We start from the raw sequence: 20,604 nt of genomic DNA, 5'->3' as shown, positions 1-20,604 counted from the left end.
TTTTAACCTTAGTTATTTTTTGGATAGGGTCTTGGGTTTTTGTTGAGGCCAGTGGTGAACTGTGATCCTCCAACCTATTTCTTCCTCAAAGGTGGGATTACAGACATTTGCCACCATATTCAGTTTCTATTTGTTGGAATGGTATCTCACTAATATTTTTCCTGAGCTGGCCTCAAATCACAATCCTCCTGATCTCTGCTTCCTGAGTAGTTGGGGTTATAGGTGTGCCCCACTATGCTTTCCCCAACTATAAAGAAACTTTCCAAAGAGTGATACAGGGCTTGGAGTGTGGCTTAAGTGGTAGACAGCCTGTCTAGCAAGGACAAGACCTGAGTTCAAACCCCAGTACCACCAAAAAAAAAAAAAAGGAATATAACCAAAGTCATATTACTAAAATGAAAGTTTTAGTAATAGTAGCATGTTGAGATAAGTGGACATCCTTCAAAAGGTGATAATTTGAAGGGGCCAGTACTCATTTACAGGTATCATGTTCTGATATGTCTTTGAAAAATAAACTCTATTAGGTTACTATTAGTTTATGCATTATTACCTAGGGCTTTTTTTTTTTTAAATAACTGGTAGTAGAATCCCAGTTGTAACTGATACAGATCAAAAGGGGAATTTAGTAGGTTGTATTGTATTTTAAACCCTTGTCCAGATTCTGGGACTCAGCAGTGTCACTAGAACACTGTTTCATTGTCATCTGTCTGTGTTCTCCATACTGGCTGCCAGTTCAGGCAGGCTTTCTCCACGGTGGTGAAAACTGCTCTGGTTTTTTGGCATTACAGCTTCATGAGGACAATGTGTCTCTCTTGGTTCGTTTCCAGCAAAAGACCCAGGACAGGGTCTACCACTGAGCTATACCCCGCAGCACACCCTTGTGTTATACAAAATCATTTGGGCTGGGAGCAGGTGGTTGCTTGCAGAAGTGATTGGTCTGGATTGGGTCTGAGGCTGGAGAATGTAGTGACCTGATTATTGAGGTCTTAGCCATGTGCTCTGCCCTGGAGCCTGAGAAGGGGATTAGAGGAAGAGGTTCCCTGACAGGAATGGAGATTCTTTTAGCCAAGGCTGGTGGGATAGATGTGGGTGAGCAAAACCAGAGATTTAATGGAGAATTTAAAAAGTTGGAGTGAAAGGGCTGGTAGAGTGGCTCGAGTGGCAAAGCACCTGCCTAGCAAGCGTGAGGCCCTGAGTTGAAACCCCAGTGCCACCAAAAAAAAAAAGGGAGAGAGAAAAAGTTGTAGTTAGTGTAAAGTGGGGTGAACGCTATTCCCCTCCAGATGTGATGTGGAGCTCGGTGCCATAGGGGTGCAGAGAGACATGGAGAGAACAGGAAGAAAGGATGGGGTGGTAAGGGGGTCTGCTTTCTAAGGTTCATGGGAGGAATGTTTATTAAAAAGCAGCATGGTTAGAAGTAGTGCAATTTTTAATGAAAAGTGACTAAAATACATCATTTCTGTTAAGAGCAAAAAATGCATCTTTTTCTTAAGTTCTAAACTGAAATGAAACACGTGGGAGCCGAAGGAAGGTAAATTGTCTAAAAAAAAAATAGCTGATTCTTTCCTGTTGACTATTTTTGAGGAAACTTTTATGCCTGTGAATTGACGGATAACAGACTATGCGTCTGTGTGTTTAAAGTAAATCAAATTAAACTTGTTTTTAGGTTTTTACTCTCTGTGCTGGCTTAGTAAAAGAAGTTTCATTTTTTTTCTTTCCCTTTATATGATCAGAGCAGGGAAATCCTTTTGGTTTTTAACACACCCATCAATTTCTTATAGTCCCACTATAAAAGTTGTATTAAATTGCACAAACAAAACAGTATGTCTCGGTGGCATTGCTAATGACATCTGTGCAAAATTGTGAATTTTATTTTAACTACTGCCCTGGGTCTATTGGTGCAGTCATCCAGGGCTGGTTGGTTCAGTTTTCTAGTTCACCTTGGTGGATTGTGTACATTCCTATAGAGGTTGGTTCGGTTGGGCTTTGTTTTATTTTGTTGGTTGTCTTTTCTTGGGTCCCTCTTACACTGACACTGTCCCCTCCCCTGTTTTGTCTCTTGGATTTGTTGGGTAGGGTGTGCCACGATCTGGATTTGGCAGGTGGCTGCCTCTTACAGTCCTCTCATTTTGGGCCTCTCTCCCCTGTATTTCTTGATATCAGTTTCTTGGATTTAGAGACTTGGTCACATAAGTGTTCTTTTTTCTTAGGCAAGTAGAATTGGTGAGTGATGCCAAGTTCAGCCTTGTGTCTTACGTTTAAACATTAACATGATCCCCGCGTTCTCTTCCCTCAGAAACTGGCACACTAGATAAGGGGGTGATGGGGCCCCAAGGCTTGCAGCAAAGTTTATTGTCGACACCAAAAGGGGCCAGGCACTTAAGCATCTTATATATAAGCCCTGAGTATCAAGGATGGAGAGAGGAGAGGGCTTGCTGAATAAATTCCATGTTCTGGTGCACAGGAATTTAAGGTTCCCCCTCCCCCTCACCAGAGCTTTCTGATGAGCTCTGCAGAGGGAGGCTGAGGTGAAGAAGGCGGGGTCCACCTGGCCAATAACTAGAGGTGGGAGAGAGAAATCGCAGGCTGAAGTCTCTCCTTTTTGAATATTCATATTAAATGATAATTGCTTTAAAAAAAACCCCGTCTCTCTTCTTTTACTTTCTTTCTTCTTCTTCTTATTTTTTTTTTTACCTCTTTGTTGATAAGGGATTTCAGGGCAGTTCTGGTTTTCTTCATCTGTAAAACCTCGATTCCCTTTTATTAATCTTCTTGTGCCTGTGGAATATCAAAATTAACCATTTCTAAAGAAGCTGCTCTTCAAACATTATTATTTTTCTCCCGAGCCAAACCTCAATATACACGTTTTTAGCAAGAAGAGGGCTTACAGTTTGTGTTCTATGAAGGACGTTTTACTCTTCCTGCAAACTTCCTATGGGCACATGTAGATGGATTTTAAAGCTGTCTAGGAAAAGCAGACTTTGTCAGGATCCATTTATGCATGCTAAAGCTGCTTAGGAAAAGGTAGAGTCCAGGCCACTGCCAGAAACAAAGTCAGGGGGCGCATGCTCTGTTAATAACTGCTTGGTTTGGTTTCCCAATAAGGTAGGAAGAAGTTGATTTTTGTACCAGTTGTGCACAGTTTGGACTTCTTCGTCACATGCAAGCAGGACATTTCCATCAGTTAGCCTCGTGCTTTCTTTTTATCCAAATGCACAATGCATCTCACAGTAGAAGCTAGTGTGGGGAAGAGGGGCTGTTTTGAACTTGACCCTTCTCACTGCCTCCATGCTCTTATCCGTTTCCTCTACATCCAGTACATTAAAAAAACTTCAACATGCCTAATTTCATTCAACCCTTGGGGAAAAGAGCTGGGAGTCATTCAAGTGTCATGATGATAGAATCCAAAAGAATTGAACCCACAAGGGTGGGGTTGACCACCGGAACTGTCCAGCTCATTCTGAAAGAAGAAGAGAAGCATTGACCTGGCCTTAGACCTCAGCTCTGCCTCTTGCTCTCTGTCTGACTTTGAGCAAGTAACTCAACCTCTTCTTAAACCTCAGTGTACTTTTCCGAAAATGGAGATGTGGCTTTGTAAATGACAGTTAACATTTATTGAGTGCACACCACACACCAAGCATTGTGCAGCACTTCCCTCATCTCATTCAGTCCTCCAAATGTCTGATAGGGCAGGCGTTGTTGTTTTCATTTCACACAAAGTGGAGGCCATGAAAGCCGAGGCCTTCAGTGACAACCTTATGACTCCTCCTCAGGTTGTTCTGAGGACCAAAACTAGAAACTTACTGATGTCAATCACCAGACTCATATGAAACATATGATCTACAATTTTTATGGCTGTTGGCCATTGATCACCTGTAATCACAGACCTCCTGAATAGTTTGTCAGGGGGAAAGCTATTGAGTGATGTTTAACTTTTGCTCCTCTGATAACTCTCTTCTTTCCTCTTCAACCAAATCTGGAAGATAGATTATTAGCTTCATTTTACAAATGATGACTCTCTGATACAGAGAGGATTATGTCTCACTCATGGCCACAAAGAAAATAACTAAGAGAAGTGGGCCTAGAACACAGACCTTCAGATGCTGAATCCACATGTTCTCAGACTAATCTGGAGATAAAGGATCCATATTAATTTAGTTTTCTCAAATATAACTGCCAGAAATGGAATAGATTTGGTTTCCTTGGGATAATAGGTTAAATAACAAACTTAGAGATACCTAGATTCTAATTCCTGGAACTTGTGAATGTTGTCTTATGTGGCAAAAGGGATTCTGTAGACATGATTCAGTTGAGGGTCCTGAGATGGGGAAATTCCTGAATTACCTGGGTGGGCATTCTTATCTAAATGTAATGACAAGAGTCCTTATAAGAATGAGGCAGAGACTTGACTATAGAAGAGTAGTAGGAGACAAGTAGCAGCAAAAGATTGGACTGATGAGAAGGGACCAAGGAATGCAAATAAGTTCTAAAGATTGCAAAAGGCAAGGAAAGAAATTCTCCCCTCAGAGCCACTGAAGCAAAGCAGCCCTGCCAACACCTTGGGTTCAGCCTAGAAAGGTTGATTTTCTACTTGATCTCCATAATTGTAAGAAAATAAATTTGTATTATTTTAAGCGACCAGGTTTGTGGTAATTTATAGCAGCAGTCATAAAAAATGAATACACTTGAATCGACACTACAGCAAATACGGTTTTCTATCTGTTACTTTGGTGCTTAAGCTTACTTTTAAGTGGGCCAGTGGAACTTAGAGGCTAACTACTGATATTTGCGGATGAAAACCTCTAGATTTTCTCCTAACAACATTGGCCATTTCAGCTGTGTAAGTATTGTATCCTTTCAAGCTTTCAGTGTTTGGAAGTTTCTAATCCCCAGTTTTTAAAGAATTAGGCATATCCCCACCTCTATTTTGTTGCCATGTGGAAGGACAGAGCAGACTCAAGATGGAATTTTCCAGTTTGTATGGTAAACTTCACTACTCAACCTTGAAAGCAAAAGTTGCAAATTAGTGGCCCTTTGTCCAAATATGTGTTCCAAAATTTCAGTTATTTGCAAAAATGTAAATTCAGGTGGTCTTAGAAAATTCCAGATTTCCAGCTTTTCTTGATGACTGAAAAGATGGGACAACACTAGGTTTGTATTGATGGTAATTGGCTGGCGGAGCTGAGTAGTGGCTGCCTCTGTTGGGCAGGGGGCAGTGTGGCCAGAATGGTGGTGACATCTGATTCCTCAGGGTCTTCTTCATTGAACCCTCTTGGTGTATTTCTGCTTTAAACAAACAAGAAGCCAAATCTATATTCTGTCTTAAAATAATTTCCCACTTGGCCAATCTGGAAGTTCACAGAGAATAGAGAGGTGACAGAAGAGTCGAGACAGGTAAATGGCTTGTTTTTTAAGTGAGAATAAAAGCAGTGGATTCTGGAGACCATAGAGCAGTGAGTTAGCATGAATTCTTGGGTATGTTATTCATCCAGATCTCTGGGAACATTCAGGGGACAAAGCAGATCAGTGGGAACCAAAATTGGTTAGACATGTACAAGACATGTGCCCAGGTTCATTTATTTTTGTGGTTGAATTACCTGTTCAAGTGTAGAAGGTAACACATACAGTGAATCTTCATTTTAAAAAATTTTGGTAGTTATTTTTGATGTTCTATGGACATGATAGGGAATTAATGGGCTAAAGCCTTAAATGGATGATTTGTGTCTTCTTGAACAACAAAACCAAAGACATGTGTGAAATGTCTTTGTCAGCCTGGTGAGTGGTTTCAAACAGAGTGGCCTCTGAGGCAGGATGGAAGAAGTCATCATATTCCCGTGAGCCTCTTCTCCCATGTCTTCACCTGCCTGCCCCAGGTTCACCAGCTCTTTTCCCAACTGTCCTATTACACCTCATTGTAAATCCCTGTGACCTCCTTGACAGTCTTGGCCAAGGAGCCATCAAATCCCTTTTCCTTGTCCTTTGGTTGAATCAAGTATTTTATCTTTTATCTTTCAAAAGGAAGCTTACTAGACCAAAAAAAAAAAAGAAAGAAAACTTATAAAGCATGAATTTCTTATCCTGAGAAAGTCCAGGTTTTCTGTAGTCATGGCTCATGTGCCTTTCTGTGCACAGCACCAGCTTTCATTTACGTTCCTTCTCATTATCTGGGTTGACAGTAGATCAAGCAGTTGCATGCATTTTTACCCTCAGAAAGGTTTGGGCCTCTCAATCAGTCAGCCTCTGCTGTAGAGCCTGCTTTCTGGTATCAGCTCCATGAATGATAACACTCTCTGTCTCTGGGTTGTTCTGCCGTTTTGTTGTTGCTGTCTTGTTTTGTTTTTCACCCACAGCTATCCAGGACTCTGTGGGTTTTTTACTTGGACCATGCATCTCTGGTCATAGAAGTGTCTCACTAGGCTAGGAGCCTCCTTGCCATTCTTGGAAGGCCTCATGGTGCCAGACCTCTGGAAGTCCCACCTTCATTCCTGTTTGGTTCATCCATAGCATAGTTACAGGATATGGTGATGATTTCTCTTGGGATAAAACTTGGCTTCACTTGACCATCTAAGCTAGCGGGTGAGTCTTAACCATGTTGTCTCAATGGCAGCCATCATCTTCTTGAGTCTCAGGTTAACTTCTGGTGATGACTGGATCCCACCCAAGTGACTGAATTCCTTGTGATGGCTTCCCTCACACTGCCTCATGGAGAAATCTTGTAGAATCCCATCACTTCCTGAATACCATAGAAACATATTTCATACATAGTGTAAATGTAGTAGGCCCCATCTACAGCAAGGAGGATTATCTGCTCTTATGAAAACCCAGAGAAGGTGCTTTTCAAACACAGAGATAATATGAGATGGGGATGGAAGACAAATGTATTAGAAGCCAAATCCAGAGTCAAAAAGACGTCAGCATTTAGGAATGACTCACTGAAGAAACAGAGTGGAATGTATAGAGACTATACATTTATTCTGAATTTCAGTTTGAAACAATGCTGTCTTCATGCTCAGGGTTACAGATGCATGCCTTAGTTCATGCCAGGGGTAGGAATGGGGGTGGGGAGTTGGTGATTTTACTTAAACAGGAAGGTCACCATGATCTGAGTGTAAAGGAGTTATTAGCTCTTAGATGTGTTAATAGCAGTACTTTGTTCACACTGAGCCCAGAGGTCCAAGCCCTCTGCCCCAAGCTTCAGCATTGGCAGCCTGTGGACTGTGCATGATACTGGCTTGACTGGCATATTGAATTTGAAAGATTGGAATGGAATCCCTTTGGGTGAGGCACATACTCTCCATTCTTCAGCTTTTATGTTCCTGTCCTGATTCTAAAGGCGTTTGTGTGTGTGGATGACCCTTTCCCATACCCATGTATAGAAACATGCTTTTGCAGCACTGGGATCTAGCCTGAGTCACCACTTTGAGAAGGACTTAACTAAAGGAAGAGGATCTAGAGGAGGGCAATAGGGATGATAAAGGAAGGACTCACCTTGTCATAGTTGAGAGAACATAGTTCTGTAGCCTGGAGTACTATCTTCAAAGGGTTGTAATGTGGAAGAGGACTTAGACTCAGACCATCTCGGGAATATTTATGGTCTTTGCGCTTACTTTAGTCACTAAAGTTCCAAGGATGCAGAGAAGTGTGAGGAGTCTGCACTCAGGGTCAAGTTCACCATAGAGCAGAGAGATACACAGAGGTGGCTGTAACATAGTAATACTCAATGGTTCCCCAGAAGGCAGAAATAAAGAGGCAGATTTTGGAAGGCCTTTCCTAACAAAACTCTCCCCAAATAAGATGGACTGCTTGAAAACTAGTCACCAGTCATGTTGTCCAACTGTTAGGTATAGCTAGAAGAGATTCCTGCTTTGAATGGGGTTTGAACAGATGACATTCCTAGATCCCTTTCCTACAGTCTATGGTTCCAAGACCATCACCATGTATTCCTTTACTTGTTTAGAGAGAGTTGTTACCAATTAAACACCCATGGGTTGTATGTGGTGTCTGTGCAGACCACGCTGGGAGGCATGTTGGCTTTCAGGGGGTTTCCTGAAAGAGATGCAAGAACCAACGGGGCCAACTTTGTCTTATGCAAGGACTTGTAGAAGAATCTTGTGGCACAGTTGGCAGGTACAGTCTTGTTGCTGGTTGCTGCCTTTGCTTGTTGGCATCTGGCTATGAGGATCAGTATCTTCTCTTGGGTGACACAATGCTTCATGTCATTGGGCAAGTATCTTGAGGAAACTAATGCTTCCCATTTACCCATCCCTACCTTCCAGGAACCCAGCCAATACCCAGAGATTAGCTGCCAAGACAGAGTCCCAATTCTTCCCCTTTCATGGCAGAACTTTAAAATAATTCAGATTTCTACTAATGTGTTCCTTGGCCCTAGAAAATGTGTGATCACAAGCAGAAGGTAGAGCCTTCTCCTCCCAGTCTTGAGGCACAGTGTCCTGACAGGCCCGTTGTGGCCCTGCTTTCTTTCTGCTGCCACACAGCCATGGTGACCACTCTCACTTCCCCACTGTGTGAAACATAATAGAAAGGAAGGCAAACAGGGCCTTGCTTTCCTGACCAGCACATTCTCTGGGTCAAAAAGGCAGATGCTGTCTGGGTTTGGAGTTTTTCCTCAATTTTTGCATGTTTGACCTTGGTTAGCGCTTTGTGTTTTCTGTCTCCCTTCCCCCTATGGTATATAAAAAAAACACTTGAAATGGGATATAAAGACAAGGAACAAACTGCTACCTATCCCCAAGTTATGCAAAGCAGACAGGCAGTTCTCTCTGAAATGCCTGGAGCTGGAACTAAAAGGAAACCCCACAGTTGTCATGGCCCCAGGCTGAGTGGACATTGCAGTTGTCCTGGCAGATGTTTTTTTTCCTTCCAGGAATTTTCTTCTGTGGCTGAGTGAGAGTCCAGTCAGCCCCAGGCCTTCCCCATACCCTATCAGATAGAGTGGGCTGATCTGCCAGGTCACCTGCCTGCCACCTGGGGACCTCTAAACTGCTAGAGTAACAGAGACAGAGGGTGGAGTTTCTCAGCTCCAACTGCCAGTTAATTTTACCTGCAAGCTTTAAAAAATGGTGATGCATAATTTTTTAAAGTAGCTTTATTGATTTCACAGACCATACAGTTCACCTGTGTAGTGTGATGTAATGGATTTTGGTATATTCACAGACTTGTGTGACCATTTCCATAATTTTAACACATTTTCAGCAGTCACTGTCCATGTCCCTCTAACTCCCTCAACTGTAGGAAACCAACCACTAATCTACTTTCTATAGATTTGCTTATTCTGGACATTTTATATACGTGGAGTCATGCACAATGTGGTCTTTTGTGACTGACTTTTTCACTTACTCTAATGTTTTCAAGGTTTGTACAAGTAGTATGTATCAGTACTTTGTTCCTTTTTATTGCCAAATAATATTTCATTGTATGAAGATGCTATAAAATTTTATTTATTCCTTCACCAGTTGATCGACATTTGGGTTGTTTCTGGTTTTTGACTTTTATAAGTAAATAATGCTGCTAGCAAACAATGGATATAAGTTTTATGTGGACATCTGTTTTCATTTCCTTGGAAATATACCCAGGATTTCTGGGTCATGTGGTAACTTTAGTCTAATTTTTTTGAGAGGCGACCAAACGTTTTCCAAAGCAGCTGCACCATTTTACAGAGATGTTTCATAAAACTTATTTCATCACCATCCCCATGGTGATTCTTGATGTAATTCTAGTGCACTGCCAGTGTGAATCAGTCTCCTGGCTCTGCCTCGTTTGGAAATACAAATCACTGCACAGTGCATACCAACACTGTACCTGAAGGAGAGAGTATGTGTAGAGGAGAACACCCACCCCTTCCAGATTGTTCTTTTCAACACTTCACTTCCCTCGGGTCTCACCAGGGACCTAGTCAGTCCCCTGCTGGAGGAAGATGATCCAGTGCTCACTGATGGCACAGGTTGCTATAAAGAGTGAGTTGATCTGATCAAATGAGCTATAGGGTAAGTATGGTGGGGCCACCGATATGTAGCCCCTGTTTCTGAGGACGTGACATTTCTTCTTGTAAGTTTCATCACTCTCTTGGTGCTATCTGGTAAAAACTGAGTCATGAGGTGCCGACAAAAATCCAGCATGCTCCATGGGAAGTTCAGGCATTCTGCTCATTCCTGAGATATTCGCGGCTGTCAGCCTGCCGTTCAGATGGAAAACAACTTGCTGGGAATGAAATCCTGCCACTGCGGCTTTTCTCAGCTTGTCTGAGCAAGACACAGACCCAGACGGTACATCTGTAAGGATCTGAAAGTGAGGGAGGGCTGCATGGTGGTGACAGGCGGATAGGGAAGCCTTGGTGTCGCTGAGCCCTGTTCCAGACTAGCCCCAAGGAGGGAGGCAAAAATCCAGTTGTTGTTGTCCTGTGAGCTTTGTAAAAATCGCTCTCTCCTTACTGTACATGGGCAGTTCCAAAAGGCTGTTATAAACCAAAACAGAGCCTTAGCCCCTGTTTTTTTTGTGTTTGCAGCCATGGCACAGGGTATGAGAGTGAGAACCACACCACACCCATCCTCTGCGGTGCCCAGTACAGAATACACACCCATGGCGTGTTCCGGGGCATTCAGGTGAGTACTGGGGATGCCTGGCTAGAAGCCACCTTCAGTGCCTCCTCTGCTCAAGCACCCTCAGCCACTTGCCAATGGACTACCTGGCCCTGGCAAGTCTTTGTCATCAGGGACACCCTCCTCTTCCGCTGGGGTCAGTAAGGCACTTCTTCCTTCCCCAGAGATGGCTGACTCCAAGCAAGATGCTCCCTGCAGAATCCCTCCCTTACCAACTTCCTGCTTTACCACTTAATCCTGCTTCTCCAGGGTGGGCTGCGGGGCGGTCATATTTGAACCACCTGGGCTTGAATGAACCAGCTGGACCCTTGACTTCTGAGAAGACTTGGTCTACACTGTAAAGTGCCCAAAGGTCAACTGTTCCCTAAGTGTTGATAACAGAATCACAGCGGGGCCTTCATAGCTGGGTATTCTCCACGTGCTGTTTCATAGATGAACTTAAAAACACGGACTTTATCTGAATTTTAAGTTTACATAAAAATGGCACAGAAAGAGCAAAGTGTTACCATTGTCTCTCTTTCCCCTCCACCCTTACATACTTTCTCCTGTCATTAACATCTTGTATTAGTATGGTACATTTGTTATCTTTGATGAGCCAATCTTGATATGTTATTGTTAACTGAAGTCTGTAGTACACATTAGGGTTCACTTTTTCTGTTCTGTAGCTCCACAGGTTTTGATAAATGCATAACACCATATATCTATCATCATGGCAAAGGTTTATCACCTCAAAAATGCTCTGTATGCCACCTATTCTATTTGCCACTCCCCTTTTCCACTCCTCCCTCCCCCAATAACCACTCTCTTTTCTCAGAATGTCACATAGCTGCAATCACACTCTATGTAGCATTTTCAGAATGAATTCTTTCACTTTCCTACATATTTATACATGGCCTTTCTTCTTTCATTTGATCCTTAATACAGACTCTGAGGTGGGTGCAGCGATCATTTCTATTTCATAAATGGGGGGGAAACTGAAGCCTAAGGAAGATCATTTGTACCAAATCACATACCTAGTAACTGGTGAAGCTGAGACTTACAACACAAGTTTTGTCTGCCTCCAGAACCCCTGGTTTTAACCACTCCACAGTTGTGGAGATAAAGGACTGTGAGCAGCTTAGGAGAGGGAGAAGTCTCCAGGGAAAGTGAAGAAAATAAAGTAGGAAAGGTGAAAGTTTCAAAGAATTCAGTACAATTGGTGGAAGGCCACTTTCAAAAATAGTGTCTTTTGGACAATCAGCACCACTCAGAGTTACCAAGGATTCTTATTTGTGACTTAACAAATGTGACTCAGTGGCTACAACAAGAGAAACAGCTGTGATACTCTCACCAGAATAGTCAGTACCCTGTGTGAACAAGTAACTCTGAGCTGTGATTAGTTTCCAGAAGTGTCATCAAAATGGAACAGTGTGCTTCCTCATCCCAAGCCTTCCCATGGGGAGAAATAACTGTGACAGAAATAGATTTGACAGAGGTTCAGAGTTGTCAGTGTCTCCCCAACAGATACCATCAGCTTCCTTTACCAGGACCCTGACTGACATTAACAACTCATTTTTAATGTCCTATTCCCATGTGCACTGTACCAAAATTGAATGAAAGGTTTCCTTTGCCCTCCTTCTCACCAGACCCAGTTTGTCAGACTCACTGTTTTTGCCTGCAGGAAATTCTAGACAAGTGTTATTTCACTACCTACTTATTTTCTTCTAGAGCCACTGAAACTGCTGACGTGCCATTACATCTTCTGCTACCATTTATCCTCTCAATGCAAGGCAATGTGAAGTAGGAAGGTGAACATAGCATGGGGTAGAGTGGAAGACTCACAGGGTAAAGCTCAGAAGTGAGCTCACAGGGTCCAGGTCTTGTCACAGTCATGGATATGCTTTTATGTCAGCCATTTACTCCCTTTGTCCCCAGCCTGCACATCTGTAACAGAACGGGGAGCATCACCTGGCCCCTTGGGCACCTGCCCTGCCAGTCATGATTCTTTGAGCCAGAGAACAGGTTAAGGGTACAAACCAATGCCTTGAAAAGGACATGACAAGTACCTAGAAGGTGAACAGAGTCCAGTGTTCTCAGCTGTCACTGTTGAAAGCTGCACTAGCTATACCATGGGCTTCTGGTGGGTTCAGCTCCCCTTCACAGACAGAACCCCCAAATCCAGGGCACCTTTTTCTTTGTCATTTATTTACACATGGAAAGTCTGGTTAGTTTGGGACTCATTCAGTACCTCATTTTTTTTCTCTAATAAGAATTTCCTCACCCATTTGTAGATTGGGCCCAAGTAATCACGTCTCCAATTCGGGGGGGAATAGAAAGAATCTGGAACTCTGGACATCCAGACCACACAGCCTCAAATGGAGCTGCTGAGACACAGGATCGGTTGGGAGATCTCCGGGCACCAGCATTTCTTCTCTAGAGGCTCTGTGTTGGGGACCCAAAGTAGGCTTCCTTTCAAATACCAGTTCTGGTAGATGAATAGCGATGACATTGGACGTCCTTCAAGTCCTGATCTATCATCCTTCAGTGTGTCTGCCACAGGCATCTGGGGTGTGGAGGGAAATGGTCATATCTCACATGCACCTGCCACCCCTTCTGTGGATGTTCCAGTGTCCACTTTCCTGGGGACTGACTTGGTTTAAAGCCTTTCTTCCTCTTACACTCTGCCTGTAGGATGTGCGGCGCGTGCCTGGAGTAGCCCCGACTCTTGTCCGGTCGGCATCTGAGACCAGTGAGAAACGACCGTTCATGTGTGCTTACCCGGGCTGCAATAAGAGATATTTTAAGCTGTCCCACTTACAGATGCACAGCCGGAAGCACACTGGTAAGTGTGTTCACTGTCCAGCCTCAAGCAGGATTGGTTTTAAGAGTTCCTGCTTCAAGCTTTCATATTGCTAAGGAAACAGGTGATTTCTGGGATGGAAAGTAGGTACTGCTTTTAAAAGCTCAGGCCAAGGGGATGGAAAAAGACAGTAAGGACTTCTATGTTTTGATATCCATCCTTTGTTGTAGAACCCAGTGAATTTTCTTCAGGAAGGGCAGAACAGACTGATAAAAAGAGAAGCTGTAGAATCAAAGAGACCTATGTTTAAAAGCTGGCTTCACCACCAAATGGTGAGACCTTGAGCAAGTTACTTTGAACCCCATTTGCTTCGTATGGAAAGTGGAGGTGATTATGCATATTTTGTGGCATTGTTAGCCTAGATTAAGTTAAATCAAATTGCATGGAAGATGTAGCTATAAAGCACTTAGCATAGGAGCCTATGTTTACAGGTCTGAATGACTGATAGTGTTACTGCTGGAGTACCCATAGCTTCTCTAGAGAGAGGAGCAAGCTTTGGTGGGCAAGACCATCATAAACTTTGAGGGGATGGTCCAAAGAAGAAATGAGCTGTTTGGGTTAGTAATAACCAACCAGCTGGGAATGGGAAAATGCCCTGTAGTTTAATTTTTGTTATAAGTCTTTAAGAAACAAAGATGGTGATTTTTGAAGATTTGTCAAAGAAAACTAGATTTCCTACCAGGCAGGCCAAGGAGTCCATGTTTGGGGCAGAGAGAACTGGCTTTGTCTGATTGTCAGCCACCTTAGATATGAATAGCTACTTCATAAATGTTCACTCTTGGCCTTGAGGGCCCAGGGTAGGAGTGTGGTTGAGTCTCCCCTCCAGGGAAACAGGAGCAATCTGTGGGGCCCCCTCAGGGTTTCCTACAGAGGAGCAATGTAGTTGTAGGAACTTTTATTGAGAAATAGGCACTTAGAACTCAGTGAGGTTTAGATGGTTGAACAGAGTGAAGACAGTGAATGTGGTAGCCATGACCCCCAGACTTGCTAAAACCTTCAACCAGATCTTCCTTGCAGTAGACAAGGTAAACAGGTTGTTTTTATCCTATCTACAGCCCCCTTCCTGAAAGAATGCAGTATTTTCTTATGCATTGATATTAATAGTACAGACTAGTATATCAAGTACATTTTTTGCAGAGGGCTTCCTACTTGTATTGTTTCATATAATCTTCACACACAAAACAGTTATCAAGAGGGTAGGATGTAGTGGAAGCAGGACTCAAACTCCAGCCTTTCAACTCCAGCCCCCTTCTCAAAGGGTGTATATGGGAGGTAGGATAGACACAAATGAGAAGGGACTAGTTAAGTGTAAGATCATGTACTAAGCAAGAGCCTGGAGCATCTGAGGAGTTGAGAAGGAGTAGATTTAAGCAAGAGGCTTTGGAGAAGGTTTCTGGGAGCAGAGAGGCTTGGGCTAACTATTGAAGTAATAGAAGAAGGAAAGAATGAGCAGAAATTTAACATAGGAAAGAGAAATGTGACTGAAGAGGGGAGTTCTCTCCTACAAGCTGTACAGCTGAAGCAGAAGGCACTGGGCCAAAGCTAAGGAAAGGCTCCTGCCCTCAGGATTTTCCAGCCCATAGAAGAAGGCAGAATGGGACCCTAGCTTGCCACAGTAGATATTATGGGATCAATTCTGTGATGAGAGAAGGAAGGGATTTCAACCTGACCATGAAGTTTCCAAGCAGGCACCGCAGAGGACATGGCATTTGTGATGGTTGTATTATGGTCAAGTCTGATGGGTAGATATGTGGACACAGAGATGAAAGGCATTGAGTATGAGCAGAGTACAAGGAAGACTTCAGGAATGGAGAGGTTGGCTATATCGGGAGTACAGAAAAACCAGAGGACATCAGAGGTTATGAGGTGGGAAAGGTGACTGGAGGCTGCCCTGCAACAGAAAGAACCTACTGACCTTTGGGTGGCTTATTCTCCGTCCCAGAATGCCATGACTCAGAATTCTCCTACTAGGTGGGAAGGCCCCACAGATGCTCAGCGCACTGGGGCTTGGTTCCAAGAGTTTGGCTGAACTTTCTCTGTGGAGGACAGGGGTGGAACCATCCACTGAGAGGCAGTGGTTGTGCAATCCCACTGCAGACTGTTCTTGGATAAAGGGATTCCACAGTCTTTCTAAATGCTTCAGCTCCTGGTTTAATTGAGGTGTCTCACAACCCTGGAATCATTTATGCTTGACTCAAGAACAAGAAGTCAATAGCAGAGAACACCCAATCTTCAGGCCATAAAACATAGAACACTTATATCATTGAGCCAGCCTCAAAGCATATCCATCCCAGAATTTTGTCTCAGACTCAGCCCAGCCTGGGAATTAAAACTTCTTTGATTTGTCTAAATATTCCCTGCTCTTACGTTTTGAGTATTGCCTCTGTGCTAGGCACAGAGCCCTTTACATGGATGGTCTGATGTTATCTATTTATAAATCCTTTTAAGTTGTCAGATCATTGGCCCTTTTTCAAAATGAGGACACCACCTCACCCAGGCCAATAGCCGTTCACATGTGGGTAAGTGGCCCTTTTATCTCACACTACCCTCACAAGCTCCCCTGAAGCACTTTAGGCATTTTGGGATCCCTTTGGTCCCAGTAGGAGATGCTGCCTCTGAGATCATATTTCCAGTATTGTTCTCAATAGAATATGTGTCTTCCCCAAGGTGAGAAACCATACCAGTGTGACTTCAAGGACTGTGAGCGAAGGTTTTCTCGTTCAGACCAACTCAAAAGGCACCAAAGGAGACACACAGGTTTGTAGGTTCACCTCTCATTGCCGGCAGTCATGTTCTCTTGGGTTAGGGTTGCTTTTGTGATTCTTTTTTCTTGTTGAATATGGACAAGAGAGTCAGCATCTGTTTAGGCTTTTTTTTTTTACCCTCATCTGGAGACTTTCTTTTTCTTAAAAAAAAATTAAAAAAAAAAAGGAAAGAAAAAGAGACAGTCCACATTTCTTCCTGCAAACCACAGCACAACTGAAATCCCACAGGAGTGGGCTGGTGATGCACTGAGCATCAGTCAGGAATGAGGGTGGCAGAATGCAGAATCCGATTTGTAGCATGTGATTCACTTTTTTCGTCTCTGACACAGCTGAGACCTTGCTGCTGGTGAGAAGCTGGACATTTATGGTTAAGGAATGGTTGTTCCCAAGGCAGAAGCAGGTCCTTGAGGTCACTGTGCAGAGTCAGGTGGTTCCTGCTGGGCCTGGGGAATTGGGAAATTCTGAGGGCCAGGCAGATACTGCAGGTACGGATGGAAATGCCGGGCTCCTCCAGCCACCATAAAGCCAGCTTGTGGGCCTCCCTGTGCCCACATTGCTAGGGCCGAGGCTAGACCTTCTCTGTCCATTTAGGTGTGAAACCATTCCAGTGTAAAACTTGTCAGCGAAAGTTCTCCCGGTCCGACCACCTGAAGACCCACACCAGGACTCATACAGGTAAAACAAGTGCGTAAACTTTTCTTCACATTTATTTTTCATTTTTTTTATAAAACTTGAATAAAGTTGGTTGTGATGAGAGAGATTAGAAAAACCTTAGTTCTAAGGTTTAGACTCAGTGAAGAGAAAGAACAGTGCATGACTATGTTTAAGTGATAAATAATAACATTTTTCAAAGAAGGGCAGGGGGAGTACAGAGCAGGAGAGAGATGTGAAGGAAATGTCCAGAATGAAAATGAAAGGATAAACTGGGTCCTAATTGTTCAATATAATTTTTGTATCACATTTTTTATCATTCCATTTGATGTGATAATCAACTTTACAGGAAAAGCAGAAATTCTGGCAAGCCAAACATTTGTTCTCCTGAGAGCCCATGTTTCACAGTCCTGTTTGGAGAGTGGATTCCTTGCTTTGCTGAAAGTTAATGGCCCAAGAGAAGCCTTGGTTTCTGCTAGACTAACACAAACTTATGCATATTGTTTCCTTCACACTATTACATAGAGTAGAATATGTGCATATATTCTGGCCATATCCACTGGCCGTTAAAGGATTTTACTTGTCTACAAGGCCAATGTGATTCATAATGAAAATGTCACCACCTTTGTTGCTTATTTGGAAGTAGGGTCATTGCTTAGGTTATCTCATTATGTCTTCATGGCATCTTTGTAGGAATAGTAGGGCAGGTGTGTTTTATTCCCATTTTACAGTTGTGGAGTCTGAGGCACTTAGTAATGAAATGACATGTCTAAAGTCACAGAGTAGCAAACTCAGTTGTGACTGCTCCCAGCCCACCTTGTCCCATTGTGCTCTTTTGTGCAGAAAGAGCATGAGTTCACACAGCAGTTCAGGGAGAACAGAGAAGCAAAGAGGGAGCCAAAGTCAGCCAAGTTGAGTACCACTGAGGGACTGAGAAGGAGGAGGACTACTGAGAGTAAGGACTGGGACATGTCCATTACGAGGACACCTCGCTTTCTTAGTATGTTCAAGTGCTCCTGTCATCGGTAGATGGTTTGATGCCCAGTCTGGTCCTACAATGACACATCTCTTGGGACATTTCTCAGTGTCTATCTTGATGAGTAGCCAGAGAAAGCCAAGTGGGACCAGCTATACCCAGGGGGAGATCCTTCAGGTGGTAAGGGATTGGCTCCTGTGGCATTTTCCTCAGGAAGGCCTAAGGGTGTGATATGGGGTAGAGTCTGTTCTCACCAGATGTCTGACCTCATCTGTAGAGTAGAGACATTGCTCTTATGGGACTATTGGAAGGAATACACAATGTCCAGCACAGGACGATATTTGGTACATATTATGACTTAATCTAAAGTCACAGAGCTAGTGAGTAGCAAATTCAGTTTTGACTGCTCCCAGCCTACCTTGTCCCACTATTGACTTCCTTGGAGAATGAGCATGAGTCACACAGCAGTGCAGGAAGGACAGAGAAGCAAAGAGAGAGCCAAAGTCAGCCAAGTTGAATGCCACCAAGAGGCTGAGAAGAATGAACAGTATTGATTAAAAAAGGAAATTATTGTTCCTAATGAAAATGAGGACTCCTTACGTGGAATAGCTTTCATCTTTTGCCTTAGCTAGAAACTTCTATATACTAGAGATTATGCTTTGAGTAACACTTTATAGTAAAAGAAGCAAATGTACAAACTGGTATTAGTGATTTACTTAAAGATCTCATCTAGAGACAGTAAAGCAGTAGCTCCTCTGCTTCCAGTCAGAGATCAATCAATGACATCCAGTGTGACGATCCAGAGGCCTTGTTGCCCAGTTAAGCTCAGTTCCCTGGGCTGGGAAGGTGGTAGCACACCTGCCTAGCAAGTGCAAGACCCTGACTTCAAACTCCAGTACCACCCAAAATAAACACACCCAGTTCCCCACTTAAACAGCAGTAGGGAAACATCAACACACACAAAACATTCTGACAGTAGAGATGAAACAAACATCTCCCCCTTAATTAAATATTAATTGCCCAGACATCTTCATGAACTAGACTCATTCCTTCTCTCCCATTTCCCAAGTCTTCTGACTTAAGAATATTGTATAATTTTTATACTATTCCATTCCTAAAGCCCCCAGAGGCGCTGCCATCCAAGACTGCCTGTAAAATGAGCCAGTTGTTAGCTTAGGGAGAGACTCAAGGGAGTCTGGGGCGGGTGCCTTGTGATGACTTAACATGGATCTTTGATAGTTGACCTTGTGCCCAGTCACTCCGCTCGCGAGTGTCTCTGACCAGCGATTGTATCCACAGGTGAAAAGCCCTTCAGCTGTCGGTGGCCCAGCTGTCAGAAAAAGTTCGCCCGGTCAGATGAATTAGTCCGCCATCACAACATGCACCAGAGAAATATGAGCAAACTCCAGCTGGCGCTTTGAAGGGTCCAACCAGGGACAGTTCAGCATCCCAGGCAGGACAGCGTGTGAACTACTTTCAAATGTGATTTTTGAAATTCCTCCTCACTCACTTAAAAAGCACACAGCCATTTGTCTTCATCTAACTTCAGGACAAGACACCTGTACGACTGGATGCTCCCAGGTTTGCCCAGAGGAGTTGGACTCTGCTGTGCCAACTTTTAATTGACTCACAGACCTGAAGAAGCGGCTGACAGTGTCTGGTTAGTTAAAAGCCCATCGCCATTTGGTCTGGATTTTCCACTGTAAGAGGAACCGTTGTTGATAATGTATCTCCCGTCCCCCCCTTCTCCTTTTGTGCTCATCTTCACTAGAAATGAAGTGCTTGTACCATTTTCCATCATGGAATATTTATAGGTCAAGGCATGCATATGTGTCTGCTAATGTAAACTTTGTCATGGTTTCAATTTACTAACAGCACCAGCAAGAAATAAATCAGAGAGCAAGGCATTGGGGGGCGAGTCTCAGCCAACATTCCTGAGGTCAGGCAGGCTGCTAACATGGAAGACAGGATGTAGCTCTTACCAGGTGACTTTTAAAACTCATGCATTTCAAGCAACTGAAAATAAAATTAAAAAAAAAGAATCAGAACTAACCAGTACCTCTGTATAGAAACCTAAAAGAATCTTACTCTTCAGTTAATTCAATATTAACATTAACACAATTCTCTTAAGAAACTGGTTGAAGATCTGAGATTTTGTTTTTGTGGTTTTGACCCTTTTTGTGAATTGTAATCACGTGTATCTTCAGAGATGTTTTTATTGCCTCACAAAAGGAAGCAGAATTCATTTTCATTACTTGGGGTGTCCTTAGTGTACGGACCACACTGGCAATGCAGCTTCAAGTTGTAAAAATTAAAGTGACTTTATAGGGGTCCAGGATCTTCACTGATAAGACTGTTCTTAATTAACTTAAGTAACTTTGGGTCTATAAGTATATGTGAAAAGAAATGAGACTATTGTGAGGAAATCCATTGTTTAAAGGTGGGCGTGTGTCTGTATGTGTGTGTGTGTGTGTGTGTGTGTGTGTGTATCTTGGTTTTTTTTTAAGGGAAGGAGTTATATTATTTACTGTTGCTTGAAATTGTGTAAATATATATATCTGAAAATGATTTGCTCTTTGACAACTAAAATTAGGAAATGTATAAATACTAGATGCATCACTGTTTGAGTGTTAATCTTACAGCGTACTGATGATAACACTGAAAATGTAACTGCATTTTTCACTTTGCGCTCAATTAAAGTCTGTTGAAAAAGAAAGTGGCAAGATTCTATCAGCTGTATTATGTTCAAATGTAAGG

The 20,604-nt window shown here is 43.1% G+C and overlaps 1 protein-coding gene across 7 annotated transcripts in view; it reads left to right on the top strand.

The window, feature by feature from the left end:
- Wt1 (WT1 transcription factor) overlaps nucleotides 1-20,563 on the top strand; it is a 43,048-nt gene extending 22,485 nt beyond the window's left edge. For 4 of the 7 annotated variants that reach the window (XM_020152842.2, XM_074043702.1, XM_074043713.1 and 1 more), the window contains 5 exons: nucleotides 10,523-10,619; nucleotides 13,287-13,437; nucleotides 16,123-16,212; nucleotides 16,812-16,904; nucleotides 19,147-20,563. In XM_020152842.2, coding sequence (XP_020008431.1) covers nucleotides 10,523-10,619; nucleotides 13,287-13,437; nucleotides 16,123-16,212; nucleotides 16,812-16,904; nucleotides 19,147-19,268 — 553 coding nt within the window. In that variant the 3' untranslated portion in view covers nucleotides 19,269-20,563. The remainder of the gene's footprint in view (nucleotides 1-10,522; nucleotides 10,620-13,286; nucleotides 13,438-16,122; nucleotides 16,213-16,811; nucleotides 16,905-19,146) is intronic. The other 3 variants (XM_020152843.2, XM_020152844.2, XM_020152846.2) reach the window with 1 other exon arrangement.
- Nucleotides 20,564-20,604: the final 41 nt, after the last annotated feature.

The sequence above is a fragment of the Castor canadensis genome, chromosome 1 (genome assembly GCF_047511655.1).
Source record: "Castor canadensis chromosome 1, mCasCan1.hap1v2, whole genome shotgun sequence".
NCBI classification, from domain to species: domain Eukaryota; kingdom Metazoa; phylum Chordata; class Mammalia; order Rodentia; family Castoridae; genus Castor; species Castor canadensis.
This window is presented reverse-complemented; position numbering and strand designations above follow the sequence as displayed.